Source organism: Anopheles maculipalpis, chromosome 3RL, assembly GCF_943734695.1.
Source record: "Anopheles maculipalpis chromosome 3RL, idAnoMacuDA_375_x, whole genome shotgun sequence".
NCBI classification, from domain to species: domain Eukaryota; kingdom Metazoa; phylum Arthropoda; class Insecta; order Diptera; family Culicidae; genus Anopheles; species Anopheles maculipalpis.
In genome coordinates, this window is record NC_064872.1 from 32,860,089 (window position 1) to 32,885,923 (window position 25,835).

Sequence of the window (25,835 nt, forward strand, 5' to 3'; positions counted from 1 at the left end):
GGGATCTACAGGGACAGTGTGACGTGAGCGGTGCTGTTTGTTTTTCCAATGAACTCGCGTCTTTATCTTTCGTATCGCATTATACTTGTGGGCTGTTTGTACAGTTTACGTCCCTGCCGCCTGGCTAACGATTAGTCGCTAAGTAATCTTCGTTTGTTGTGCAAAGTGGAACAATCTGTTTGGGTTGGAATTTGAGAAAATCGTGTTTTTCTTTTTCATCAGAAGACGGGGAAGTTTTTCCCGCTGCGAGCGATTTAAAGTAAATGGTGAAATGAAGTGCGAGAGAATAAACACAAGATGATCATTTTTATGTGTCTTCAGGAGAAGGAAGCAGCGCAGGCATGGGAATTTTAGAGAAAGGACCAGTTGCTTAAAAGAACTCAAACAGTCTTTTAAAAACGTTCAAAGGGAGTCATTTGGAATAGAGGAATCTAAGGACACTTAAGTAAAACATAGCTATTAGCATTTATTAGCACGGTTAGTATAGCGACCATCATTGATTATTGGTAATCACTTACATCTATCTTAAAACAGGTCATCATTTCAAAAATTCCTTTAAAAGTATCATTTCGTTTAGACTATGTCAGATTGACCAGATTACCTGTATCTTTCGTCTAGTAGTATATGGCCAGAGCTAATCCGGATTAGTAGATGGCCTCTGTTAACATGTAAGCTAGTTTTTTAGTGGTTAGAGACACTAAACAATAAATTGCATACCTTTCGGCGTACACACTGAACAAACAATTCTATGTAAAACGATTTTCGTTTACATGTTTCCGAACAATAGTACAGTAAGGAATTGGTGGAGCATCTTGACAGTAACTTGATTCGCCTTGAGAAAGCTTTAACCAATTTTGGGGAACTGATTTCACTGACAATGACTATAACCTTGGAAAAAGCTAAGCTCTTATATAGGCGTCGAAATTGTATTACTTGATGTACAATATTCAGTCATCTATTGGTTTGCATTTGAACAATTTTAACATCCATTGCTTAACATCTCTTTTATTAAGGTCTTATCTTATTAGCTATTACAATGTTTCTTAAGGTTTAAGCTACTTTAAAAATTATTTATTTAGCTAATCTTGCTGGACAGGTAATACAGGTTTGATGTGCTATTCACTAATCAACACTAGAAACTATCTTAAGCTTATTCCATTTTATGAATCTGATAATTAACTGAACAAAAGTGTAATTATTTGAATTAGCTCCATGCTACTATAATAATACATTGATCTCGGCCACACACTGCTATCAGTTCACTGTGCTGATTTAGACTAATAAAACTCTAATATTAACCCGTAAAATTTACAACCATATGACCAATCAATTTCGCTCGGTCGCATAATTTTAGATTGCTATTTGCATTAAGCTGTTCATTGAGGCATGGATGTGTGGTAGCTTGTAGTCTAGTAGAGAGCAGCTAGTCGCATGCCAATCTGAACGAATCTATGATTTCCACAAAGTTCCCAGCCACTTCCTAGCCACTTCATCCACGTAAAACAACCCACTAGAGCGGGGAGTAGATGTCCGGTTTGTAACTGCCGCACCGTGGAAAATCACTCGGGGCCTGTTTCATTTCGTCCACCTCACCGACCTGCAGCACAAAGCTCATCCCGATGCCGAGATGCCATTCGAAGTGACAGTGTACCAACCAAAATCCTGATGAGCGTCAGACAAGAAAAAAAAAACCAGAAACGCATGATGGGTGTAAAATTAAAATGGGCACCACAGGGAACACACCGACCGTCCTTAGCTTCCCCACTCACCTGGATTATCCGCCCGGAAGCGTATGCGAGTGTAGCCGCGCGATGGCACCGATACGGTATCCTTGTACGGTGGGTTATGGTCACTGGGCATGGTGCGTGCATATCGGCGACTCCGCTCAACAAAGTCCACCTTTTCGCTTTGCGTCCGAAATTCGGGCAGCTGCCCCATGCCGGTTACGATAAACCGGTGCCCGTGCAGATGAAACGGATGGTACAGATCGCGCACCACTGTTCAATGGAGCAGCAACAGAGAAGAGAAACGGCCCCTCGATTAGAAATGGTGAACGCAAGTGCCGCGTACTGGTTGCGATATCGTTACCTTCCGCGTCGTCGATCAGCGACATCTCGACCACGTCATTGAGGGCCACCTTTAGCCGGTGCAGACAGAAGCAGGCATGGTGCGGTTTGCAGCGCTCCGGCCGGTGCGTGTCGTTGCAGAACATCCCGTCGCCGCCAATCAGTTCCGGTTGCGTGAGCAGCGGAAAGTCCGGGAACACCATGCTGATGTTGTTCGTGACGCCAATGTTGTTGAGCGTGAGTACTACGGCTGCGAGTGTTGGGGCACAAAAAAAAAAGGACACACAGACAGACAGAGGCAAAAAATTAATGCAAAAGAATGGACACAACACCGCGTCACGTTACGCTAGTCCGGTGTGTGTTCCGGGCTTCCGTGTCGTTGAAGCTGGTGGGCGGTCACTTACTCATGTAGCGGACGTAACCGTGATCGGAAAACAGGACGGACGGGTCGGCCGTGAACGTGTTGAACAGGATGCGGAAGTATTTGTCCGGGGCCGCATCGATCAGTGCATCGTCCCGGTAGACTTCGTGCGATTCCAGATCGGCCACACACAGATCGCCATCGTCCGGCACGTAGCACGTGGCGTTCGGGTTGTTGAGCACCTGGGGGCGTGACGGAACGGAAAGTAGTCATCGCGTTATTACAGCACGATTGCTCAATGAAGGCCATGATCGGGCAAGTGGAGCGTTATTAGTAATGACTATTTTTGTCAGCACCGGTTTTTCTTTGTTTGGTTTTGCTGAGCTTAGTGCGTTACGGTGAGCAAACGGCGGGTGTATAAGGAAGAAGAGGAAGCTTTTCTTAGGAAGCTTACAAGTAAAGATGGCCACTCGAACCGGTGCTTGTCAAGTGGTGTGATATGCAGTCATGTTGTCCAGGGGACTTTTGCTAATGAATGGGCTTCTTAGGCGAGATAGGACAGCGTGAGGTGGGCCTTAGGTCTAATTGTACAAATATGTTACAATATTGTAAATACAGTGGTTTGTGATGTAAGAGCAATGTCAATTGGGTTATTAAAGAAAATGACAATATCCTTCAATTCCGTCCATCCCCGTCCATTCGTTTCCTTATAAAGTATGGAATTGTTCAAAAAGAATCAACGGAGTTTGTAGCGATATTATATTGTTCAATCAGCCTATTGAAAACCACAATCTGAAACGTCCTAAAATGATTGGATTTAACGATTTTAGAAGAAGTACTTCAAGATTTTGAGATATTCCGAGTTCACTTTTTGGTTGTTACCGAATCGTTTTTTTATAATTAATTCTACCATCTAGTAAAAAACAATAGCATGGCTTGTAGGGCATTTTTTGTCCAGTAGACACTGTCCCAAGACCCAAAAATGTGCCAGAAGTCGCGAAAACTAAACGTCTGGCCTAAAGTCTGGTGTTATTATCGTTCGTCATTTATCCCAAACATCCCTCCTACTGAAGAACATTGAAGAAACTCCTTTCCAAGAACGACTGAAAGACGTTATAAAAATAGTGGTGAAATAAATATATCCGGTGACCAGACGGCAAGGAGCCGTCATACTAGAAATAAATTAAACAAATATCTCCTGCATTAAGTGTATTGTTGGTAAAATAGACTAGCAAATTAGCAGATATGAGCCAATTTTTTTGACAAATCTCTAGCGTAGGGTCTTATTCAGTGGTTATACTGCCAACATGGAGTAGCAGCATAGTCACTCGGGAAAGAGATTTTAATATTATTGGAGAAAACCCTTTGAACGTAAGGATGCAATCAAAATAAAATCCACCATGTTGTCCTTAGCGGTTTAATGTTTAAAGCCTTAAAAATAACTCTGTTCTTCAATACAAACTTCGACTTAAGATTAAGATTGTGAAACCAATCGGGGCTAATCTAATCACGATTTTAAAAAAGACTAAAAACGACATGCGCCTCAATGTTCATATTGGTACTATCTGGCAAATGACTGCTGAAAAAAATACAGTCAAAAAGGCATGAATAAAACCAATTGAAATTAATTAAATTGCGCGTCAAACTTATCTAACCCAATCCAACTGGCAGCACTAGATCGGTGGATAGTTATTGGATATTTTCGGTAATGTGCATAATGCTAGAAATATGATATATTCTAACAAATAAGTGTTTTGAAGGTTTGATGACCACCAACATGACTCAATCATGTTGGTGTAAAAATACATAAAAGAAGCATTGTTTACCAACAATAGCAAAAATAAAAAATAAGTAAACAATAAATTAGAAAAAATTCTCATCTTATGGAAAATAAGCAGCAAAATAACTTCGTTTCGAAACACCAAAACCGAGATCAACTTTAACTCGCCACAATGTAGACATTTTTCACTGCACCAAACTATACACCTACGGTTCGGAAGAGAATTTATTAAGTCATTCAAACAAATGAAGCTATTTACTGATCGCTCGGAAACAAAAGAAGAAAAACCAAACCCACCGCGTAGAACAACCGAAGCCAAACAACAGGAAAAGTAATGAGTGCAGTCCCTACCAAACTCGTGGTGGTGCAGATAAGTGGGCGATAATGATTAAACGATGAACCGTGGATGAGCAAGAAACAAAAAGGAGAAGCACAAAATAATGAATAAAGTAAAATAAAATAAGCGCGTAATGAGCGTCGTTTGTTTCGGTTAGTGCTTGAAGACGAAGCTTCCATTCGGGCTGTATGTGTTAACCGGCTAGATCAGTTCAGAGCCTTTTTACTCGTCCTTTTTTCCTCTTCACCTCACTTTACTACCCATGAAGTGACTTCGCTTCGCTTTTTATCTGGAGCATCCTAGAAGCTGGATGCTGTGGGTGCTAGCACGAACACGAACGGCACGTTGACACGTCCCACGTGCTCGTGAAAATTGTGCCCGTAGCTATTCGTTGGTGGCGCGTGGGTGCCGATTAGACGTTTACTTACCGTGCCCGTCGGGAATCGCTCATCCCAGGTGGGTGGCGTGCGGTTCGGGTAGGCCAGTACCTCTTCCGGTACGGTGTCCACTTCATCGATGTACGACAGGACGGCAAACTCTTCCCGTCGCTCGACGTTACAAAAGCCGATGGCACGGACTCGCACCCAGTAGTTACCTGCGCACAGGGAGGATACACACGGAGGACACCGAGGTTTGGTGGAATATGGTTAAAAGTTAATGACTGCGAGTGTGGTGAGGAGGGGCTCTCGAGGGTGCCCGTACCTGGTTTCTGATTTGCGGACAGAACAAAGTCGTACCGTTCGCCCGAGGTGGAGATGAGTGTGTCGACCATGGTGGGCTGCACGGCGCCTCCATCGGTGGCAATTAGCTGCATTCGATGGTTTTCAATCTTCATGGGAACGGGAAATTGTTAGAATGTGTCAATGGAAATATAAAATCAATGAAAAAGAGACATTGCTTTTTATAACGAGCATAGAATGGACCACCGTACGATAACTATGATTGAATTTCATTCTTTTTAAAGCACTTAAATTGAGTAAACGTGATAAGTTATATGGAGTATTCTTTTTTGTAGGCTTGTTTTTTATCGTTTTACTATTTGTTTGTGGTTTTATATAAATTCAACTAAAAAATATTTCAAATAAGCTGCTTCAACTCTTTCTTCGGTGTTACTTTTTTGATGTCCTAATGCGCTTTTTTTTATTCAACCTTTTTTTAAATTAATACACTATTTGAGTATTTTTTTAAATGCACGTTGCAGAGAAAACATTAAAAGAGACGAAATTTAAATCGTAAAAAAAAATTATCAAATCATTTTTACGCTGGTTTAATACTTTGAGTGATGCCATTTGAAACAATTTTGAAGGAATTAATTTAACAAAATAAAATGCTGATTTTGGGCCGTAGTCTCGTTTTTGTCGCGTCGTGACGAAGGACCACTACAAAGGGACTCACTATCGCACTAGGTAATAAAAATAAGCCTTGCAGCCATTATGCTTGCTAGTAGGTGCTTCAAATGCATTTAAAAATTTTACAGTTTCTATACGTTTTACTGATGAAAGTATTAGCAGCCAGGGAATGTGTAGAGAGTATGTTCAAATAAAAAAAAATCCCTTCACCATTCACTGATCGTTTAAACGTGAATGCCGTGAAAGCTGAAAATTGCCTCTCGAGGGTTTGTTATTCACTTCAGTGAACCGATTGCCTTATTTTTAAAACCCATTTTTGGAAACTACAGTTTAGTACAATTTTTACAACACGTAATGCTTAATCTAAAACGCGTTGAAGCAGTTGTTAAAAGGAAAATATCTAAGCAAAGAACCTAAAGATAAAGGATTAGTTCAATAAATTATTCATGTAAAAAATTAAAGCCCTACAAATGCAGTGACATGACTTCTATTCCAATTGAAACACTTTAAAACGGGATAGAAATATCTCAAGAAAAAAGGAGTTTTAGCTGAAAGAGATCCTGATTGTAATCAAGTTGTAAGATCGTTTTTCAAAACAAAAAAGTCCCGACTTGGTTTAGACTCCTTGGTTTAGGCCAATATTGATAAGACTCAAATGGCAATGACAGAATGCAGCACCCTGCACTTACCTGCAACTGGAAAGGACAGAATTGGCTTCCACTGCTAATCAACCGAAAGCGATACCGAAAACCTTTCTTCACCCGGTACACTGTCAACGGTGCTTGCACTTGAAGTTCGTGTTCCTCCTCCTGTACGAAAAAAACGAGTCCAAAACAGATCACTTAGTTAAGCATTATTTAACAATTGTCAAACTTCCACTAGCTCGCTGTCTTACATCAAAATGCCTTCCACGACCGTTTATAAGAATTGAATCCATCCGCACCGTACTGCTCTGAAGTCCCGGCACAAACTTCTCCACCAGATCGAGCGTCCAGTCCGATATCACGATATGATGCTCGCTGAGATCGTAATCGTACAGATCGCGATTGATGTCGGTTGGCGATCGAACCACAAACAGTCCGTAGTGCCCGTTTGCCTTTTGATGGCCCGAATGTGAGTGGTAGAACTGTGTGCCCGGTTCGGATGCATTAAACGCGTACCGAAAGCCGGTACCGTGTGGGATCGGGCACTGTGTGATCATGGGCACACCATCCATCCACGGCGTATCGTACTGATGTGCTCCATGCCAATGGATCGTTGTTTCAAGACCTTCCATATGGTTGATGAGATCCACCACAACCATATCGTGCCGGCAGACGTGTATGGACGGTCCTGGGATTTGTCGGTTAAGTGCCAAGACTCCACGCTCCATACCGTCCGCCGTAATGCACTGCGGATGAAAGCAGTGACTTCGATTGCCCCAACGACAGTCACCACAAGCGCTGCAGAGATTGGAAGCTATGAGGTGACATCTTTTGTTGCCGGACAGCATCCAGACGATACTTACGATCCCATCGCTGCATATTGTTCGGCGATCCACCGAAAATAACACACCCGAGGAGCTTCCTGTTCCGGACAGATACGATCACACTCGGCACCATCATGAAACTCTGCCAACTGTAAGGGCGTTGGTCGATCTTTCGCCTCACGGACCACCTGCAACAGTCGCGGACCTGCCATAAACTTCCCCATGGCAGGAAGAACTATCACACAGAGGACGAGAAAGCAAGAACACAATTGGTGTGACAATTCTATTCACGACCCGCTCGCAGGAAGTGAAACTCACCCGCATTCGGGTAGGTCGTATGTCGAACCAGAAATACTAAACACACTCCGATCACCAGCAGCCAGACAAACGAATAGCAACCTTTATTCTCCATCCTTTCACCACAAACGATCCGGACACACTGGTGGCTAGTACTGTCCTTACTCTATCACTTTGCGAGGTAAATTTCGTCAGAATTTTAGCATCGTTATCATCTACCCCTGGCCAGGATTAACGTCTAATCAATTGTGTGTTGGGCTGTTACATCACGGATTCGAGATACGGCATCGGAACTGACCCAACATCACGCGCGTCGATTGGGGTATGTGTGTTTGTGATTTATTGGGAGAGAGAAAGAGGCCAACCTCTCCTTGGTTGTTTCTTTAATGAGCTTCGATTAAAGCCGAAGTTAGGATGATAAGAACATTGGTCATCCGACGGGATGCGATTTAATTGGGAACGAAAGGTGTATAGCAGACGTAAGACGTTCGCGGGACAACCATTCATGGGACAATGTTTTAATTGGAATGATTTGCCATCGGAAATGACATGGTTGTTAGCGGCGCAGATAGATTTGATTTGGTAATTTATATGGGGTGCAAAAAATAGCCATTAATTTTGCAGAATGTAGAAAAATAGAAAGTGAGTACATTTTGACAAACATTAGCGTTGAATCTTTGCAGAACAAAGAGGCCACACAGTCGATCAGTGCAGTACTTTTGTTTGACAGTAATTATTAAAAAAAAAATTACTAAACCTTACTTCGATAATATTTTTTTAAACTTTTAAAGTAAGGTCCAGAAACAGTGAAATAACCTTTTTTATTATTAAATAAATACACTCTGAGGTTGAGCTTTGAAAGACTGAATTCTGACAACTCCATAAGCACTTAGCTTATATCAAGCTTCGTTTCGCGTGAATAAAATTATTTCATTCCATCCATTATAAATTCACTTCACTAATAGAACTTTCACTGAGGTTCTTTATGCACTGGAAAGCTTTGAGAAACACATTAAGATGCTTTACAAAAAACAAAAGAGAAAAAAAAACGTAACTAAAAGAGGTTCACACCATGATAACTGCAGTTTTTTAAGCAATTGTAAACAAATTCAACTAAGTTTTCATAGGGAATGAAAAATGGGAAAATGTGATAGAACAGAATTATAGTAAAACATTGTTAAAATTAACAAGTTAATATGGTACTCCGAATAAAGTTATTTTTCTGATTACTGTTTTTGATTCAGAACACCATGTTGTGTGATAAGTTGCGAAATTAAAAAATCTCTCTTGCCGACGACGTGCAGTGGTGTGTGATCAAACGTCAAGATTCCATTCTCTTACTACAAAACTTCCAAATTAGAATTCTTTGTCTAATCTTTCTAACCCAGCTGATACGAAAAAAGTACAATAAGAATGCCAGAAAAACGGTTGAAAAACAATACAAAAAAACTACAAACAAACAACGTTTGTGCCGTCCGCTATCACCTCAAAACTCGTGGCACTAACAGCACATATGTTGCTGTAGGTTCTGTCCAAATCAGGACTCCAAATCCACCCTATCAGCAGCAGTAGCGACAACAGCCGCAGCTCGGCAAAACATGACATGGTTCTTTAATTATTTTCTTCAACGACCGCGACCCGGGGCGGGATGCGTTGAAAAGTTTTTAATTGTGACCTAAAACATGGCAGCGGGGAAAATGTTATCCTTTTTTTCGAGCCACACCCTTATTGAAGGGTCTCTTCTTGTATCATAAGACAATCAATTGACTATTTTACTTTACAAATGGAACAAAATACATTTTCATCTATGGCGTAGTAGTACAAGGAGGACAAACCATTCAATTCCACGATCGCTTCTTCCATTCCTCGGACAAATTCTAGCCAGTTCCGTAGATCGATGATTTGTTTGCCTCGCACACACGAGTATCACTTCCCTTGTGTGTATGTGGGCTTTCGCATTTTTTAGCTCGTTGTTTCATATTCAGTTTTCGTGCCCCGACAAGGCTTGATATGAATTTGAATTTTTAACACAATTTAGTTCAAAAATTCAAACCACGTGCGTGGTGGAACGCTTCAAAGAGATTCTAATACTTGTACGCTTCTACGGAATCGCTCATCGGGTTCCCTGGAGGAAGCCCTTCGATTATTCGAAGGAATTCATTACAGAGTGGTGTCACCCAAAGTGCTTCCTTTAGCTCTAGCGGCATCACGACCATCCCCTTCAAGGCACCACGGTGCTAAATTCTCGCCGGATAAGCATGGCGCGAAAGCATGTTTACCGAATGCATTATCGTTTACGCTGAAGCAGACGCCGAAGCCACACGCTAAATATTTCAACAAACAGATAGAACGCCACGCCGAAAAGCCGCCCGGGTGGCATACGCAATTAACACATGCTATTTTCTCCTTTGCTTCCGCGATTTTTGTAGTCATTCCATTCGTACGACGGTGCAGGGCCACGTGGTGGTTGGTTTTTGAATGACAACAGTGTACGTTTTTTTTTTGCTTTCTTTTCTTTCTACACCACCACGTTGTTAAGTCCAAATCCCAATGGTGATGGTGAAAAAGCAGGCGCTGGATTTCTTTGCACATCGAAATGAAGCTTTGTGTGTTTGATTAGTTGTGTGTTGGTGGTGTGTCTGGGTTTGTGTGCTGTGTTGGTGTGACAGGATGAAAATCAGGATGTGGTTATTTTTTGCTGTTATCCTTTGGGGATTTGCTTGCGCTGGTAAAAAAACTGTAATTCCCCTACTTGTGTCTGTGTTGTGTGAGAGTGTAAGTAACCCGCTTGTTACAAGATTAGGGGATGATGTTTGCGGTGGGTTTGCCTTCCACGAATAATAGTAGCAGCAGCACACACTCACTACAAGCACGAAGGAAAGCGTGTATTCGAAGAACGAGGCAAGTTCAGTGTGCAAATTAGTTCTGGGCCTGATTCGATTAAAATCTGTGACCGACTGTGTTGTGCGTTTTTTTTTCTTCTAGCAAGAGGGAGGGACGCACGCGAAGAAAACTGTTTCGAAGGGTCGAAGGGTACAAGTTGATCACTCGGGCTGCGCTAGTCGTCTCGTGCACAGATGGATAATGCACGCTGAAGTGTTTCACAAATTGAGTTCCATTTTACGAAAGGAGGGACGAACGGAGGGACTGTGTGGCAGAGAATTATGATTTCTTTTATGCACTTTCTTACTAGCGCCGTAATTTGTTCAGCTTTGCTTTTTTTGCCCTTTGTCGTGATGGAAAATCGTCTCGATTGCAGCTGGTAATACTTTAATGCAGGGTAAGGCAACTGTTGTTAGCAAAATAGTATTGTTTAGGGAACATTTTTTCATAATACTGAGAAACAGACGTTTTTCTTATACCTTTTTGCTTCAATTAGTTAATAGTTTGGCTTCATTTCTTTGATTCACTAAATAATGATTCTTTTGACACCCAAATTAGAATTGTTATTATAAAACGTTTTTTTATACAATTTATGTTCAAAATTTGAGTTGAAATTTCGATTCTGCATTCATATCAGCTTTGATATGTTTAAAACCGTTAGTGGTGGTAGAGGCGACAGCAGCGCCGGTCTTTACACGGCTGGATTGGAGTTCAAATCCCATCCGGACCGGCCCCCACGTAGTGAGGACTGACTATCCAACTGCGTGATATCGGCAAGTCTGGTAGGATTACTAGATGGCTGACATGACCTAGTTTTGGCTTGGCGTTTTCGCTTTCCAGCACACAATACTATTCCTAATTTAGAATTATGTAAACGGCTTTTAATCAAAATTGCGTTCTATCTTTTTACCATATTTACTAATAAAACTGGAAATAGTCTTTTGCAGAAATATTTTAAAAATCATTCCGATTGGAAAATCGTTAAAAGTGACTCTGATTTATGATTTTTTTACTTTGTGATGTGAGGATATTTACTACTAAATTATATTACGTTATCTGGTGGCAAAGGCAGTAGCGGTGTTGGTAATGGCACGGCTGGACCATACATGGAATTCCGTTCAGACCGCTTCCATACACATCGGTTTGGTTATCCAGCTACGGGCTGCGGGATTTAGGTTGTAGAACCAACATGCCTTCAGAATCTTGCACAGCCAAGCAGGCTGCTACAAAAAAGGTATAAATGAATGAAGAATTATATTAAAATTATAAAAAATGCGCCAACACAAACAAAAGGTTGCTCATCCCTGGTGTAGTAATATAAGTGCTTATTGAGATGGAAAAAACGACACCATTACACAGTTATCTCCATTTCTCATCATCTAAAGTAAGTAACGATTTTAATCGAGACAATCATGAGGCAAAATTGTTCTCCGCAGCGATTTATTGCCTTGCGCAAAAGGGAAACGTACCATCCCCAGTTCCCAGATCGTGAGGGAAAGTTTAAAAAAATAGCAGCATGTTGTCTGGAAAATGTTGCAAATTTATAATTCGCTATGGGTAAGCCGATAAGAAACCAGATCGCTTTTCTTTCACACTAAGCCGAGGTGAAACTAACCAAAGTGAACAATTATTGTGCACATTTCTCGTTTGAAACGAATTGCGCAAGAAAATGATCAGACACGCAAAAAAACTGGCGTCTTGTTTCTCTACCGGGTAAAAAGGTCACCATTTTCATTCAGCTTCTTCTATTTCCAGACACTTCCAGCTGGGTCTGCCGGCTGCCGTGTGTATGATAATTTCTGCTCCACCTTTTCTATTGCGTAGATCCCCTTGCGAAACGCATGTCTAAGGTAAACAGTTTTTCCCTCGGTGAAATGCAAATATTTGCTCGCAGGAAAACTATATTCATGTCGATGTAATCCTACTCGATCCCTTCCCAGCTAGGGCGCACTTTACCACCACCGGCAAGGGTGCGGGAAATTCTATGCAGGTTCCTCTACCTACCGTTGATTACGTACCCTTAAAAGGCCAATGCTTGGGCGTCGGGTGCGTAGGACGTTGATTTTTCGTCCATAACCCGAAGGTGTAAGTCGTTAAATTGCTGAACAAACAGTAGTACCCTAGGTCTCGCTTTCCTCATCACAGGCACACACATACACACACTCGTACAGTAGGGCAAATTGATCTAAACCATTCTGCGGTGCCCATTGCTAAGAGCCAATTAGGCAAATTACATCAGCTTACCGTTTGTGATTTCTGCCAGGAGGGTGAACCAGATCGAAATGGGTTATGACGAGTGGCTAAGACATTTGTACGGGTTGTTTCCTCGTTTAGGCAACAGTTGTTTCTGCCGGAGGTTAATGTATAGACTTCTGACTTTACCCCTTCCCCGTGAGCCCGTGAGCGCAAATAACATCTGCTAAATAATGTGGCAGGTTTGTGTCGTGCAGGTCATGGGGTATGGATGAAATTTGTATTATTTATCGTCGCTTGCAATCTGTAATGACTTTCGCATGTTTTTTTCTTCTGTACAAACGGGAAAAAGAAAGTGCGATAGTATTGAGAAATTACATACATTCATTCTATTGCCTAAGGATGTTTTAACGCAACCAAATGGTCTGTAAACGTGTTCCACGGTAGGGCTTTGCCTTGTACTAAAAATAACCACATAATAGTAAGTCGTCGCAATTTTTTATTTATAAGGGACCGTCAGGATACCTTACTCGGCTCGGCACAAACATTTTAATGTCATGGACACATACACACACTCCGGTGTTACGCAAAAAAGGTCACGATATGTCAATCAGTTCCGGTTGATTAGAAAATTCTAACCAGTGAAGGTGTCGCTCGTTAGCAATGTGCCGCTAAGGGATGTCTTAATAAGATAGAACTACCTACGTGTTTGAGAAGCCGCTCATTTGTGTTTGAACTAGTGAACCTTTTTCCTCTGTGTTAGTCATGAATAGTAATCACTATAGTGCGTGTAATATGCTTTGTTCCTTGGTGTTATTTTAACCATGAAAGGGAAACATTTGTTACGTAAATAGAAGCAGCATCAAATAATAGTTATTTTAAATTGCGGTGTTTTTGCTGTTCAAAGTTGTACTAAATCGTGTTGCAATCAGCCGGTGCTATTAAAGCATCATATTGCATACCTTTTAGGCGCATATACGGTTGCTCTAGAAACGTGTGAGAATGTAACGAAAAAAAGGTTACCTTTACCATGCGTTTTACAACAAAATCAACGTGTTTCATATATAATAAATAATCTACACTAGTGTCGATAATCGGCCGCTGGAAATACAAAACCATCCAAAAGCGGAACGCTTTACTATACAGCACTAAATGCGTGAGGGTTATTCAAAGACCATGAACCATAGTTCTGCGATTGAGCGATATAATTGTGTGATGTAAGGCCGAATTAGCTAGCTAGCAGTTATAATTCTCACTTATTGTAGGTTGAAATCGATCAATAGTTCGAAGTTAATTGAGCATTGAAACGTGATTTTGCCCTTCCGTGTTTGGAGTTCCAGTTCGACATCGGTGCATGCACATCTTATCCTGCATGCATGCCATCCTGAAGGTCCTGTACATGGTTCAGTTTATGCATGCAAGGTTTGGCGAGACATAAATTTGACGTGCAACATTATATCATCAGCCAGAATCGAGTATCACAAGCTGAATTTGCATGAACGAAGGAATAGTTCAAGGTTTTCTGGTATGAAATATAATTGATAAGAATTCAATACATCAATCAAGTAATATTTTTTGCCTTTACTAACGAGTGAAACAAAAAACGCTTAAAGGAAAAAAACAAAGCAAAATCCCACAAAAAAAAAATTGGTGGAATCTAAAGCCAACATATTCAACCGCACTAAATCATACTCAAGATTAGGTAAAGTTTCCAGAAAATTACGTTGCAACAAGGAGTACTGCAAATTGTTCAAATGAAATGAATATATCCTCTCAATAGCAAGAACCGTTGGTAAAATGTGTTGTACGGGAATTTCTTGGAAAGCATTTTCATTATAACAACTAAACATAATCAGTCCGCCATGACACTTCAAATGGTTTAACACGTATTACTTTCAAATGGTTGAATATTTTAAAATATGCAATCGTTCCCTTGAATGCTCAACCAGATCAATACAAAACCTCACCTAATCGTGACACAAAGGGAAACGATATTAGCTCAATCGAATGCAGCAGCAAACGATTCAAGACATTCGAGGAATTTGGTTCGTAGATAAATTCAAAATTTATTCCTAACCTAGAACACGCTCTTACATTAGCTTTGGCGATAAATTAAGGATCACAACGCATTACCGTTACCCTCCCCATCGGTAGCTTCCTCTATCGGTGGTTGATAGCTACCGCAGCGTGGGAAATTGGCCGGCGGTTTCAGCATTTCGTTCGGTTCACCAATCTGCAACACCAGTCCCATCCCGTTGGCAAGATGCCATTCAAAGTGACAGTGTACCAGCCAGAAGCCTGCAAAACAAACCCGGCAAAGGTGAAGAAATGTGTCCTAAAGAAATGGTGACCACGCGTACTTACCCGGATTGTCTGCACGGAACCGTACCCGTACGTAGCCCCGGTTCGGTATCGACATTGTATCCTTGTACGGTGGGCAGTTTGCGTTTGGGCGCCGAACGGTCTGAAGATTCCTCAGGTATGTTATCTGATCCGTAAGAATGTCGTTCGGGAAGCGCCCAGTATCGGTCACAATAAATCGATGACCGTGGAGATGAAAGGGATGGTAAAACTTTTGTTGCACTGCAGGAAGAAAAAGGCAAGAAGTGGTCGGACAGCGTCATTGTGATATCAATCCGTGGTAGTATAGTGCAATTCCGGATGCAATTCCACTGTCACTAGCTGCGCTTACCCGGAGCCGTATCGAACAGCACGATCTCGATGACTTCGTTGTGCTTCACCTTGATGCGGTAAGTGCAGAAGCACAAATGGTCGTCCGTGCAGTGGGCCGGCTTGTGGCTAACGTTGCAAAACTGTGCATTCTCGTCGACTATCAGCTCCGGTTGAATCAGCAGCGGGAACGAGGGTGGCACGAAGCTGATCATGTTCGTAGCACCGATCGTGTTGAACCTATCCCGGACGGCTGCAAGCGAAGGTATACATTCCGTTTAATTGCCGAGCGTGTTTCTCGAGACGCAAGCAAAGCTTCCGATTGAAAAGATTTAATTAGTGACAGCATCTTCATTAAATCTTGCATATTTTCCTGACCTCTTAAGGCAGTGATACACTTAGCCGAGCGAAGAAGTGCAAAGTGTACACATTTTCTGGCAAGGTCCGCCTGCCGTGGAAGTCTGCTATATAAATTAAATAACATCCAAGCATAGTCTTTCAGCTTTTAAGCTATCTGCAATTATGGTGTGATGATGATGATGATGATGCTACGTATCAAGTGTTTACTCAGGATAGTATGGTGACATGCAAATGCTACACCAAGGTCCGGACATTCGGTTACCACAACATCCGCCAGTGATGGTACTTACTTGCGAAATGGCTAAAACCACGCTTCGAAAACAGTAAGCTATTGTTCGCCTCAATTACATTAAATCCAAGGAAAAACGTATGATCCGGCACGGCATCGATGAGTCCATTGTCGCGAAACACTTCGTACGATTCGAGATCCGCCGCACAGATGTACGTATCGTTGGGCGTGTAGCAGGGCGCAGTTTGGTGGTTAAACACGATACCTTCCGGATATGGCTCGTCGTACGATGGTAGCGGTTCCTGTGGGTAGGATAATGTTTGCGCTACCGTCAGCCCGCTGGCCGGGGGAAACGTTTCCTTCGTGTGGTAGGACAGGATGGCAAAGTCTTCTACGCGCATCGGATCACAGAAACCGATCCCACGTACACGTACCCAGTAATTGCCTGTAAAGTGAGTTAGGAGGTTAGAAGCTGAGCGAGATAGGAAGGAAGCAGATCGAATGTGAGGAAGCTTTCCTCACATTCGATTCCTACCCGGGGGTTGGTTGGCCGTTAGGACGAAATCGTAACGTTCGCCAGAGATGGATACCAGTGTGTCTATGGTGTGTTGAGGTTGTACGGTTCCACCGTCAGTGGAGATGATCAGCATGCTGTGATTTTGGATCTTTAAGTAAAAGAGAGGAGAAGGGGAGAATTGTTGTAATTCGAACTCGAAGGGAGCTTTTAACTCTTTCTTTTGTTAATTTGATTACTACATTTCTTTTGTCTATGATCCCCCGAAAACTTAAGCTAAAAGTACATTGTAAAATCTGATTCTTCAATCTAACTGCGTCACAACATCTTTTTATACAAATATTCGCCTTGGAAGGTTATCAGATAGCTAGAACAGCAGATAATTCGATGGATAAAATTTTGCTGAAATTCCATGTGTAAAAATCACCCTACAAAAATATTACCACTCCTTTCCTGGTTAGCCCATCAGCAGTTATCAGGGAAAATTTTACAATTGATTTACAATTAAAAGAGGAACAGTTCGCTTGTTTTTGGCTCGTTTTGGACCTTTGCGATCACCTGATCTTGTCCCTTGGATTCATATAAAATCAATGGAAGTGTTTGCTTTAGCCATTATACGTAATCTTAACGATGGAATAGCGGAATATATGTTGAGTTGCATGCAGTGGAAACTTAAAATTAACGACAGTACAACAGATGCTATTTACTTCACTTGTTGCACTAGTCACAAGAAAATCCCAAAGAATTTCTTGAAAATAAACAACACGGATATTAGTAGGGAAAAACATGTGAAATATCTAGGAATTACACTTGACAAATGATTAACTTTTAGTAGGTAAATTAATGAAAAACTATGATTCGTCGAAAAAAATCAAATCATTATATTGTTTCATTAACAGCAAACCTGAGTAAAATTTAAATAAAAAGCTATTGTTATATAAAACAATTATAAGACTAATTACTTTACATGCCTCACCAATCTGGGCGAAATGCGCGGCAAGTCATGTTAAGAAAGAACAGGTATTGCAAAATAAATACATCAATCGAATTGTGAACTTACCTCCATGGCATAGCACAAATGCTATGCCATGGTAAACACTATATAACAAAATTACCAAAAAATAGGTCAATTTCTATCGAACACTCTTAAAAAAATTCAGAGAAAAATATGTTAAAAGTCTAGTAAATGTAGTAAAAAGACTTTTAGGATTAGAACTAGGTAGGAAACTAAAAATAGGATACAGTACGATAAGGTATATGCGACATCGGCGCTGGTCTTCAAGCGGCAGGACCGGGCTTCCAATCCCATCCGCACCGTCTCCCCGTAGTGAGGATTGACTACCCAACTACGTCGTATCGGAGAAGTAAGATGGCCGGCGTGACCTCAGAGGTCGTTAAGCCGAAAAGAAGAAGAAAAAGCATTGCTTTAAGGATTAGATAAGAAACCAGTATCAATGAAATGTTTAAGGTGTATTCGAAAATGCAAAGAAATAAACAAATATTTAACTAACTGGTGAATTGAAGTTTTTGCTACCGTTTGCTGCATAAATTACGACGGAATGTTTTCAATCTATGAGGAATGTTTTCGATCTATGAGGTCTTGAACTCCCTAAAAGATAACTAACACATGCGGTCGAGATTCGTTCATTCCGAGGAGAAATCAACATGTATGAGTTGTGTACAACTATCCATAAATCTATTGCAGCGAATTCTTTACCATTTAGTCATATGCTCGGACGCCCATACGGATGATTCGAATTGTTAAAACCCATCATATGATATAGCCTCATCTGATGGGTCGCATACAACTCAAAGTACGACGTCATTTAAAGACATTTAGATTTTAAAAAATAATTTAACTCTTGTAACATGCGAATCAAAAATCGAAAATATTGTTACTTTCATGCGCCAATTCTTTTCAGAGTCAACCCTTTATTTAAATAAAAAAAAACAATCCGCATCAGCGTCAGTTTTATTCCCATGAAATAATCCTATTAAACAGCGAAGTGTAAAGTTTAATTGTTAAAAATTTTACCCCATTCAAAGAGATGTATTGTAAAAGCTAAAACCACACACATACACCATAAGAGTGTGTTCCATTTTTGCAAAAGCACGATATGTGCGTATGTGTAATGGCAATCGTTTGCACCAGATAGCAAATAAGTTAACAATAAATTCCCATTTATAAGCTCTGAGTAATTGAGAAACATTGTTCATTCCCAAATTGGCACATACACGCGGACGCGCGCGTATTAACGCTCGCTCGCGTATGGCAATTGAAATTGCAACTGCACTTTGTGTGTGTGTGAACAAAGATCCCTCGGGCTGGCGTATAGCCAAACGTCCAGCATGTAACTTTCCATTCAGTCCAAAACCGGGTGGGATGGAGGGAGAATGGGGACGTAAAGCACGTAACGTAATTATAATATTTGAACTACTTTTCCCAAAACCAACGTACCGGCACGTACCTGCATCTGAAACGGACAGTACTGGCTGCCGCTGCTGATCAACCGAAAGCGGTACCGTTTGCCATACTCCACCAGGTACACGGTCAGCGGGGCATCCTTTCGAGTGCCGGTCGTTTCCTGTTCTTGGTGTGGCAGCGGGAGAAAGTAAAGGTGTAAACAGACCAGTGGTGAGGATAATTTTCGATAAATTTTAATTTACAACCCTTCCGCCCCGTCATTCCGTAGTGTGACTTCGGGCCTGGGACACGGTTGGGGTAAATTCATTATTCATACATTAAAGTACCGCCCGCGACCATTGATGAGGATGGAGTCGACGCGCATCGAGTCGTTTTGGATGCCCGGCACCCACTTCTCCACCATGTCCAGCGTCCAGTCCGCGATGATGATCCGATGCTCGGACAGATCGTAGTCGTAGTGCTCCCGGTTCAGGTCGCTTGGGTCGCGCACGACCAGCATACCGTAGTGGCCGTTCGCCTTCTGAAAGCCTGGACGGTGAACAAAAATAATTAGAACAAATTGGAAGGACTACCAGAAGGTGTCCACCTACCGGCGTGCGAGTGGTAAAACTGTGTGCCGGCTTCGACCGCGGTAAACTGATAGCGAAAGGCAGTACCCTGCGCTATCGGGCATTGGGTCACCATCGGCACACCGTCCATCCAGGGACTGTCCTTCTGATGGAATCCGTGCCAGTGTATCGTCGAACCGAGACCCTCCATCTCGTTCTCGACGTCCACCACGATGGCGTCGTGCTTGCAGACGTGTATCGGTGGTCCCGGGATCTGGCGGTTGATGGTAAAGACACCCCGTTCCATCCCGTTGGCCGTGATGCACTGTGGGTCGAAGCAGTGCTTGAGCACACCGATTCCACAGTGCCAGCAAGAGCTGCAAGGGGGAAAGGGAGATGATTTTGATGCTGAGCATATGGCGTGCGCGAAAGCGAATGCATTCGCTTACTTACGATCCCATGGTGGCAAAGTTTTCTAGCTTCCAGTGAAAGTGACACGTTAGCGGTGGCCCATCCGGAGTGCACGGACGGTCACACTGTTCGCCCGGAACTACCTGTCTTACGGTGGGGCTGGATGTGTTGGCGAGAAGCAGTAGCTGTGGCCAAAGGCGTGCTGAAATTGGACTGTGCTGATGAGTTTCTGGGCAGACAGATTTTACAACTATCGGATGTTCGTCTAGCAAGTGTTCTATTAAAATGTTACAGCGCTTTTGCAATAGAATATTAGTTAAAGAGGTAGTCAAGTAGTTTACCAGCATTGATTATAGCATAAATAAATAATTATTGTTCACAGGGTTATTACGCGGCAATTAATCGTTGCTGATTCGAATTATTTCGTTGTTTCACATTTCCTTGAAATTTCAGGATGATAACCTAAGTAAAGCTGAAAGAGATGTGTTTACAAACTTAATATTTCATATTTCAAATAGGATTTGCTACCTGCGATACTGAAACGGAATAAAACTGGTGTTCAAAAGCTCAGTAGTGCTCGCTAATTAGATCGCTCGTTGCGTATAGATCACCTGTGTACTATCCAAACACAAATGAATGGACAAATGAAAGGAAAAATACGTGAACAAATGAATTTGAGCACATCCAAAGAAAGTTTACTCGTTACGCGATCCATAAGTTAGGATGGCACGAAAGCTTCTACCTCCTATCTTACTTTGAGCACTGTCAACTGGTTAGCCTCGAGTAACTGGAATATTGGCCATGCTTTCACATTTATGGCAGAACATCTTCTAGTCACTGTCGGTTAACCTCATTTAGTAGGTGATTTGTAACTAAGATTTACTACACCTAGACTATCCGCCAGACCAAATCATCGCCAGACCAAAATTGCCTCAAATACATTAAGTACATCTGTTGGATTGTTACATGTCTCCATTGGCGAATCAAGACCTTTCGAGACCCAAAGGAAAATGAATAGCTGCTCTGTCTTTGATAGAGCACATCCTTTGTACCTTCGAGGAGGCCCTCTCAATGCCCAACGGCTCTATGACCAAACAGTTCCTTATGAAAACATGGAGCCCTAAACATTTGTTTAGTTTGGTTTCCCCTGCATGTACGAGGGCTGACAATAAAGTAAGGTCTCCAACGCTGCAACTTCGCCGGATCACGCGCTAGGCGAAATCTGGAAACACCGCCGTGTTCCTTGGTTTCTCCACTACCACTTTGCTGCTGGGTGAGGCTTCCCCGACCGCTCAGTCTTGGCTGAGCAGCCGTCAACGATGGAGGTACCCCTCGCGTCAGCGTCCAAGTGCGAATTGCGTTCTGTAATACGTTTTTTGAGTGCGAAAAAGGTGACACCTATTGAAATCCATCGTCAACTAGTTGAAGTTTACGGGGAAAAGTGTATGGATATAAAAAAAACGTGCGTAAGTGGAGCCGCGAGTTCAATTCCGGGCGCACTAATGTTCACGACGAGGAGAGAAGTGGCCGACCGTCGGTCTCGGATGCGATTGTTCAAGCAGTGGAGGCAGAAATGCTCAAAAACCGCCGTTAGGAACTTGGAAGAGAAGCTTGGAGGAGTGTGTAGCAGCGAAACAATCCGTTATATCCTTGTGAACAACTTGCAGTATCACAAAGTTTCTGCCCGATGGGTGCCGAAGGTCAGAAAGAGGTCAACACCTGGCTACGCGAGGTGGACGGAGAGTGGTATTCTACCGGCATAGACAAGTTCATCGTGCGGATGCGCAAGGTGTTGGAAAAAAATGGCGATTATGTAGAAAAGTAGCCAAGACCTTGGCCTTTCCTACGGTGTATCGCTTTTTGTAAATAAATGTCATTTTCTATGAAAAAAAAAAAAAAAATTGGAGACCTTACTTTATTGTCAGCCCTCGTATCTGTACAAGGTTAAACATTTGTAACGCGTTCGACTATTTACGAAATAAGTATATCTATGGTATGGACAATACGGCACTGGACCGTAATAATGAAATGTAAATAAAAAAATTAATATCTATGGTATGTTATACCTTATCAGTTGTGTTAAAAAATTTACATCTGCTTGCTGCATGAAGCTCTTTATGGGTAACGAATAAACAGCCATTAATTTTAATAACATTTTACCACCGACCTACATTGCCATTCTTTGTCCACATTGAACCAATATGAGGTTCCGTGTCATCTTGATAATTAAGTCCTATGTATCCTATCAAGCAATCTTGCCGTTAGTCGCAACAAATACAGCGTTAGCAGTTGATTTATAGCCCAAACGATCGATGAAATACGATTGAACCATTGTTTTTGCTATTAATTCTGTTCCAAAGCGAAGATTTTGGCAATTCGCCTGATGAGGACAAATCCCTAGATCTAGCGGAGCTATCGTTCCACACTAAGCGTTCAGTTTATCCTTCCATGTGGCAAAGAAGACCCTCAGCAAGATCGAAATTTTATACAATCGGGCTCCAATAATGTACCATTAGGCTTTTTTAGGGCGTTCGGTGTCATTCTTTTGAAGTGTGAAGTGAAGTGTTTCACATTATGTTTCATTCCGTCTAGATGAAAGCAACTTCTTCTTGGCGTAACGAACTCCACTAGGTCATATCCGGCTATCTAGTGGCTTACGATACTTTTTGACACCACATAGTTGGATGGTCAGTCCTCACTACGGAGAAATGGTTTCGGATGGGTTTTAGACCTCCGGTTCTACATATTACGGCTACTACTCGAGGACCAAGTTCAAAATTGAATAAAAAACTTAAAAATATTTAATATAATAAATCATTTACGCTGCCAAGTCAGAGTAAAGTTTGATTTAGTATTTCAGTTCTCGTTATTTAAATTTTACTTTCCTATTTTCTCTGGATGATTTTCATTACCTTTTCATTAGCTGAATTTCTTTAACTGAGATGCTACCTACATCCTTATTAATCAGTGTTAATAATAAGCATTATTATAAAATTGCTTTGGCCTTTTGGCGTTTTGATTTCCTGCAAACCAAAAACTTAAACTTTCCTGCAAAAACATCTCATCAACGAAAATGTGCAATTGATTAGATTATATTTATTGTTTAATTAATTTTGAGGATTTGATTAAGTATCAAATCGCTAACATTTTTACTGAACCATTGTACTTGTTAATGCGTGAATTAAATGGCTACGCACCCTATCCGGACATGAGCTATGGTAATGCCAATCGTTTAGGTTCAATCGTTAGGTATTTTTTTCAAAACAAATTTAGAAAGAAAGCAAAACCCCAAAATGTAGTGCAACATATTTCGCTGATAAGAATTTTATGCCGAATTTTGATAAAGCTCCCAGTTGTTAAATGAAAGTCTTCTTTAAGCAGTTTCACGCGTTGAGGCAGTCCTTTTACGGTACGTTACTAATGAAAGCGATCGACGGTACGAATGCGTATTTTAAACTTCTTGCTCGTTTTTCATTGCTCTATTAGCAAATCAATTGGGATGTGTTGGGGAAAAGTGCGTATATGATAAGCAGAGTTTGATGTTTTTGATTTGCTTCGTTTGGAATTTTGTACATTTTTTAAGCATAAGAATAATATGACGTTTTTTTTCACGAAGTAATATATGCCGGGCCGCTTGGCACCGCTAGCAAGATTTTAGTAATATGGTGCAACAAGTGAGTTAACAGAAATTTGTTATAAATTAATTATCATTATTATAACAGTATCATAAATTCTATGAGCAAATTGTTTGTCTTTTGGCATAACGACAATCTAGGTCATGCCACTAATAGTGTATAAGTTCATTGGAGATATTTATTCTATGCTTTAGGATAGTAAGTCCTTGCAACAAAGAAAAGTTTCAAATGAGATTTGATACACCGCTCTGCCATGTAAAAGACTGACACCTGCACCTTTCAACCACTAGATAATTCATTATGCTGTTAAAAGTATCTGTTAAGATGTTTTGATTCGAAATTCTAAAGAACTTCGAAAAACAAACCCAGAATCAGTTTCTATAGGATCTTTACCATCTTATTTGATGTTTAAAATTGCAATGAATGTGCGAGATGAGATACAAGACGTACATAATTTAAATGTTTCCTCCTGGGTTCGGTTGCTGAATATAATTTACATCATTCACATTTTCGAGGATTCAAAAGAAATTGAGATGGTCGAAGGAGAAAATGGAGTTGAAAAATGGTTGAATATCCATTGCAAATGTACCGTTCGTTTGTGCTATGCTTTGTAAAGTTTGAAAGCAATACAGACCACAATGTGGTGAGACCTGTTACCAGTAAAAGTAATACAGATTTTTAAAAAGATGGCCGGTTCGTTGGTCGATTTGTTGTGTATGTTGTAAAGAAGAGCCTGACTATGGCAAACCAAATATTACCATTACAAAATGGTTGTTTAGTATGTAAAGCTTTCGTATCAATTTCACCTTCAAACATTTGCTTCAGTTTCAAAATCTCTTTGCAAAACTAATGCGAAAAAGCTAATCCAATCACCTAAACGCACCACAAAGTTAGTTTAAAAAATACAACGAAAAGGGCACTTTTCAAATCTGAATTAACATTTTCGGAAAACGGTTTGCTTCCGGCAGCCACGCGTTGTTATAATCAATGTGAAATTTGATTCCCCTGTTTTTTGTTCGAAAAGATTTGTTTTCAAAACATTTGCCATAATCGACATGAATTGTCGGCACAGTACGCATCAGACGTAGACACTGTCCAGGCGAATTGCTTTATGATTCTGTGATTGAAGGATACAAAAAATCACTCTCTATTATCAGTTGAAATTTAATTTTTTTTCCATACAAAATTACATCACAATCGTCTGTTTGTTTAAAGGACCGGTAAGCTGTTGCTGTGTTGCACAACATGAGTTAATACCCATTCGGTACTGCTCGTTTATTTCACCTTTTTACTATTTCTACAGAACAAAGGTAGAATTGAAACATTCTTTATAGCATTTATTCTTGGTTAAACTTTCACTCGAAATAAATTCCTAAACACACCACCAAAGTCTTCTGAACAGTGTTTCCACTGTAAAATTGCCACTCACCGGGTTTTGTTGACAGTGGCAGCCCCACGAAACCGTCGATCGGTGGCAGAATGGAAAGAACCAATGCACACCAAACTATCCATCGCAATTTCCCGGGAAACATCACTTTAAAATCTCGAAGAATCATGCCAACGAGCGCGTGTCCGATCGCGTGCCTTTACAGATTAAAACTGAAAGCAACATTAATCCACTCCACTCACCCCAGTAAACGCACCACGCTCATCGACTATCAGTACGGTGTACTTTTTTCTCACTTGGTTCAAATTAATAAAAAGAAAATTTGTCGCTCACAAAAAAAGAAGGTTTATTTGGTGGACTAAAGATGTTTTTTTTTGGTCCCTGCTGGTCGTCTCACTTGTCTCTGAAACTAATCTTTTGTTGCATGAAGTTTTTGTTTCCCCCTTTCTTGAACTAGTCTCCCAATGGTAACCGTAGCGCTTATCACTCCACGCCCGGCGTGTAAAGACGTTTTCGATCGTTTTGGTAACGCGTGGCTCGCGAGGGTTGTCTCGTGTTTTGGTTTGTTTTTCGTCATGCGTCTGATTGTAGCGATTAGCGAACCATTTTGTAGTTACTTACGGCTCTGCCAAGAGAAATGCAAGAGTTTGAGGGGTGAATTTTTGTTCTATTTCGAGGTTTGAAGGAATAGATCAAAGCTTGACTATTTATAATCGGTTGGATGGTTGTAAATCGTATTTCGGGGAAAAAAATATGCAACAATTCTAGATCATTCCTAGCGAATGTTTATGAAGATATAATACATACCCTAGCATAGGCTTACCAACGCCCTGTGCTGTATGAAATTCGAGAAATCGTACGATGCTACCGCTATGTGATATCTTATAAACCAAACGGCAAAGAGAAATAACAACAAATTCGC

General features: G+C 41.2%; 4 protein-coding genes across 4 annotated transcripts in view; 2 read left to right on the forward strand and 2 right to left on the reverse strand.

The window, feature by feature from the left end:
• Positions 1–25,835, forward strand: part of LOC126564129 (protein MCM10 homolog) — a 297,632-nt gene that overhangs the window by 131,134 nt on the left and 140,663 nt on the right. The gene's annotated exons all lie outside the window — the stretch shown is intronic.
• Positions 1–25,835, forward strand: part of LOC126565482 (cytochrome c oxidase subunit 4 isoform 1, mitochondrial-like) — a 174,031-nt gene that overhangs the window by 22,341 nt on the left and 125,855 nt on the right. The window lies entirely within an intron of this gene.
• On the reverse strand, positions 1,506–7,773 carry LOC126564296 (uncharacterized). The gene is made up of 10 exons (XM_050221297.1): positions 7,680–7,773; positions 7,401–7,596; positions 6,789–7,335; positions 6,583–6,702; positions 5,247–5,373; positions 4,973–5,139; positions 2,471–2,669; positions 2,089–2,316; positions 1,770–1,997; positions 1,506–1,662 (listed from the first exon to the last, which is right to left on the reverse strand). Exons 1-10 carry the CDS (start codon positions 7,771–7,773, stop codon positions 1,511–1,513), a joined length of 2,058 nt encoding a protein of 685 aa, XP_050077254.1. The 3' UTR covers positions 1,506–1,510.
• Positions 14,854–25,082, reverse strand: LOC126560570 (uncharacterized). The gene is made up of 10 exons (XM_050216528.1): positions 24,956–25,082; positions 19,934–20,093; positions 19,523–19,857; positions 19,249–19,460; positions 18,976–19,092; positions 16,529–16,658; positions 16,055–16,438; positions 15,427–15,657; positions 15,099–15,317; positions 14,854–15,032 (listed from the first exon to the last, which is right to left on the reverse strand). Exons 1-10 carry the CDS (start codon positions 25,080–25,082, stop codon positions 14,854–14,856), a joined length of 2,094 nt encoding a protein of 697 aa, XP_050072485.1.

What these genes read in the sequence shown, in the direction of transcription:
- LOC126564296 (XM_050221297.1), bottom strand. Translation starts at nt 7,773, where the DNA reads ATGGAGAATAAAGGTTGCTATTCGTTTGTCTGGCTGCTGGTGATCGGA. An exon ending in CAATATGCAGCGATGGGATC is followed by an intron (nt 7,336 to 7,400) that starts GTAAGTATCGTC and finishes CAATCTCTGCAG; the next exon opens with CGCTTGTGGTGACTGTCGTT. An exon ending in AGCGATTCCCGACGGGCACG is followed by an intron (nt 2,670 to 4,972) that starts GTAAGTAAACGT and finishes TCACGCCCCCAG; the next exon opens with GTGCTCAACAACCCGAACGC.
- LOC126560570 (XM_050216528.1), bottom strand. Translation starts at nt 25,082, where the DNA reads ATGATTCTTCGAGATTTTAAAGTGATGTTTCCCGGGAAATTGCGATGG. An exon ending in GTTTTACCACTCGCACGCCG is followed by an intron (nt 19,461 to 19,522) that starts GTAGGTGGACAC and finishes TTCACCGTCCAG; the next exon opens with GCTTTCAGAAGGCGAACGGC. An exon ending in TGGTTTTAGCCATTTCGCAA is followed by an intron (nt 15,658 to 16,054) that starts GTAAGTACCATC and finishes CTTCGCTTGCAG; the next exon opens with CCGTCCGGGATAGGTTCAAC.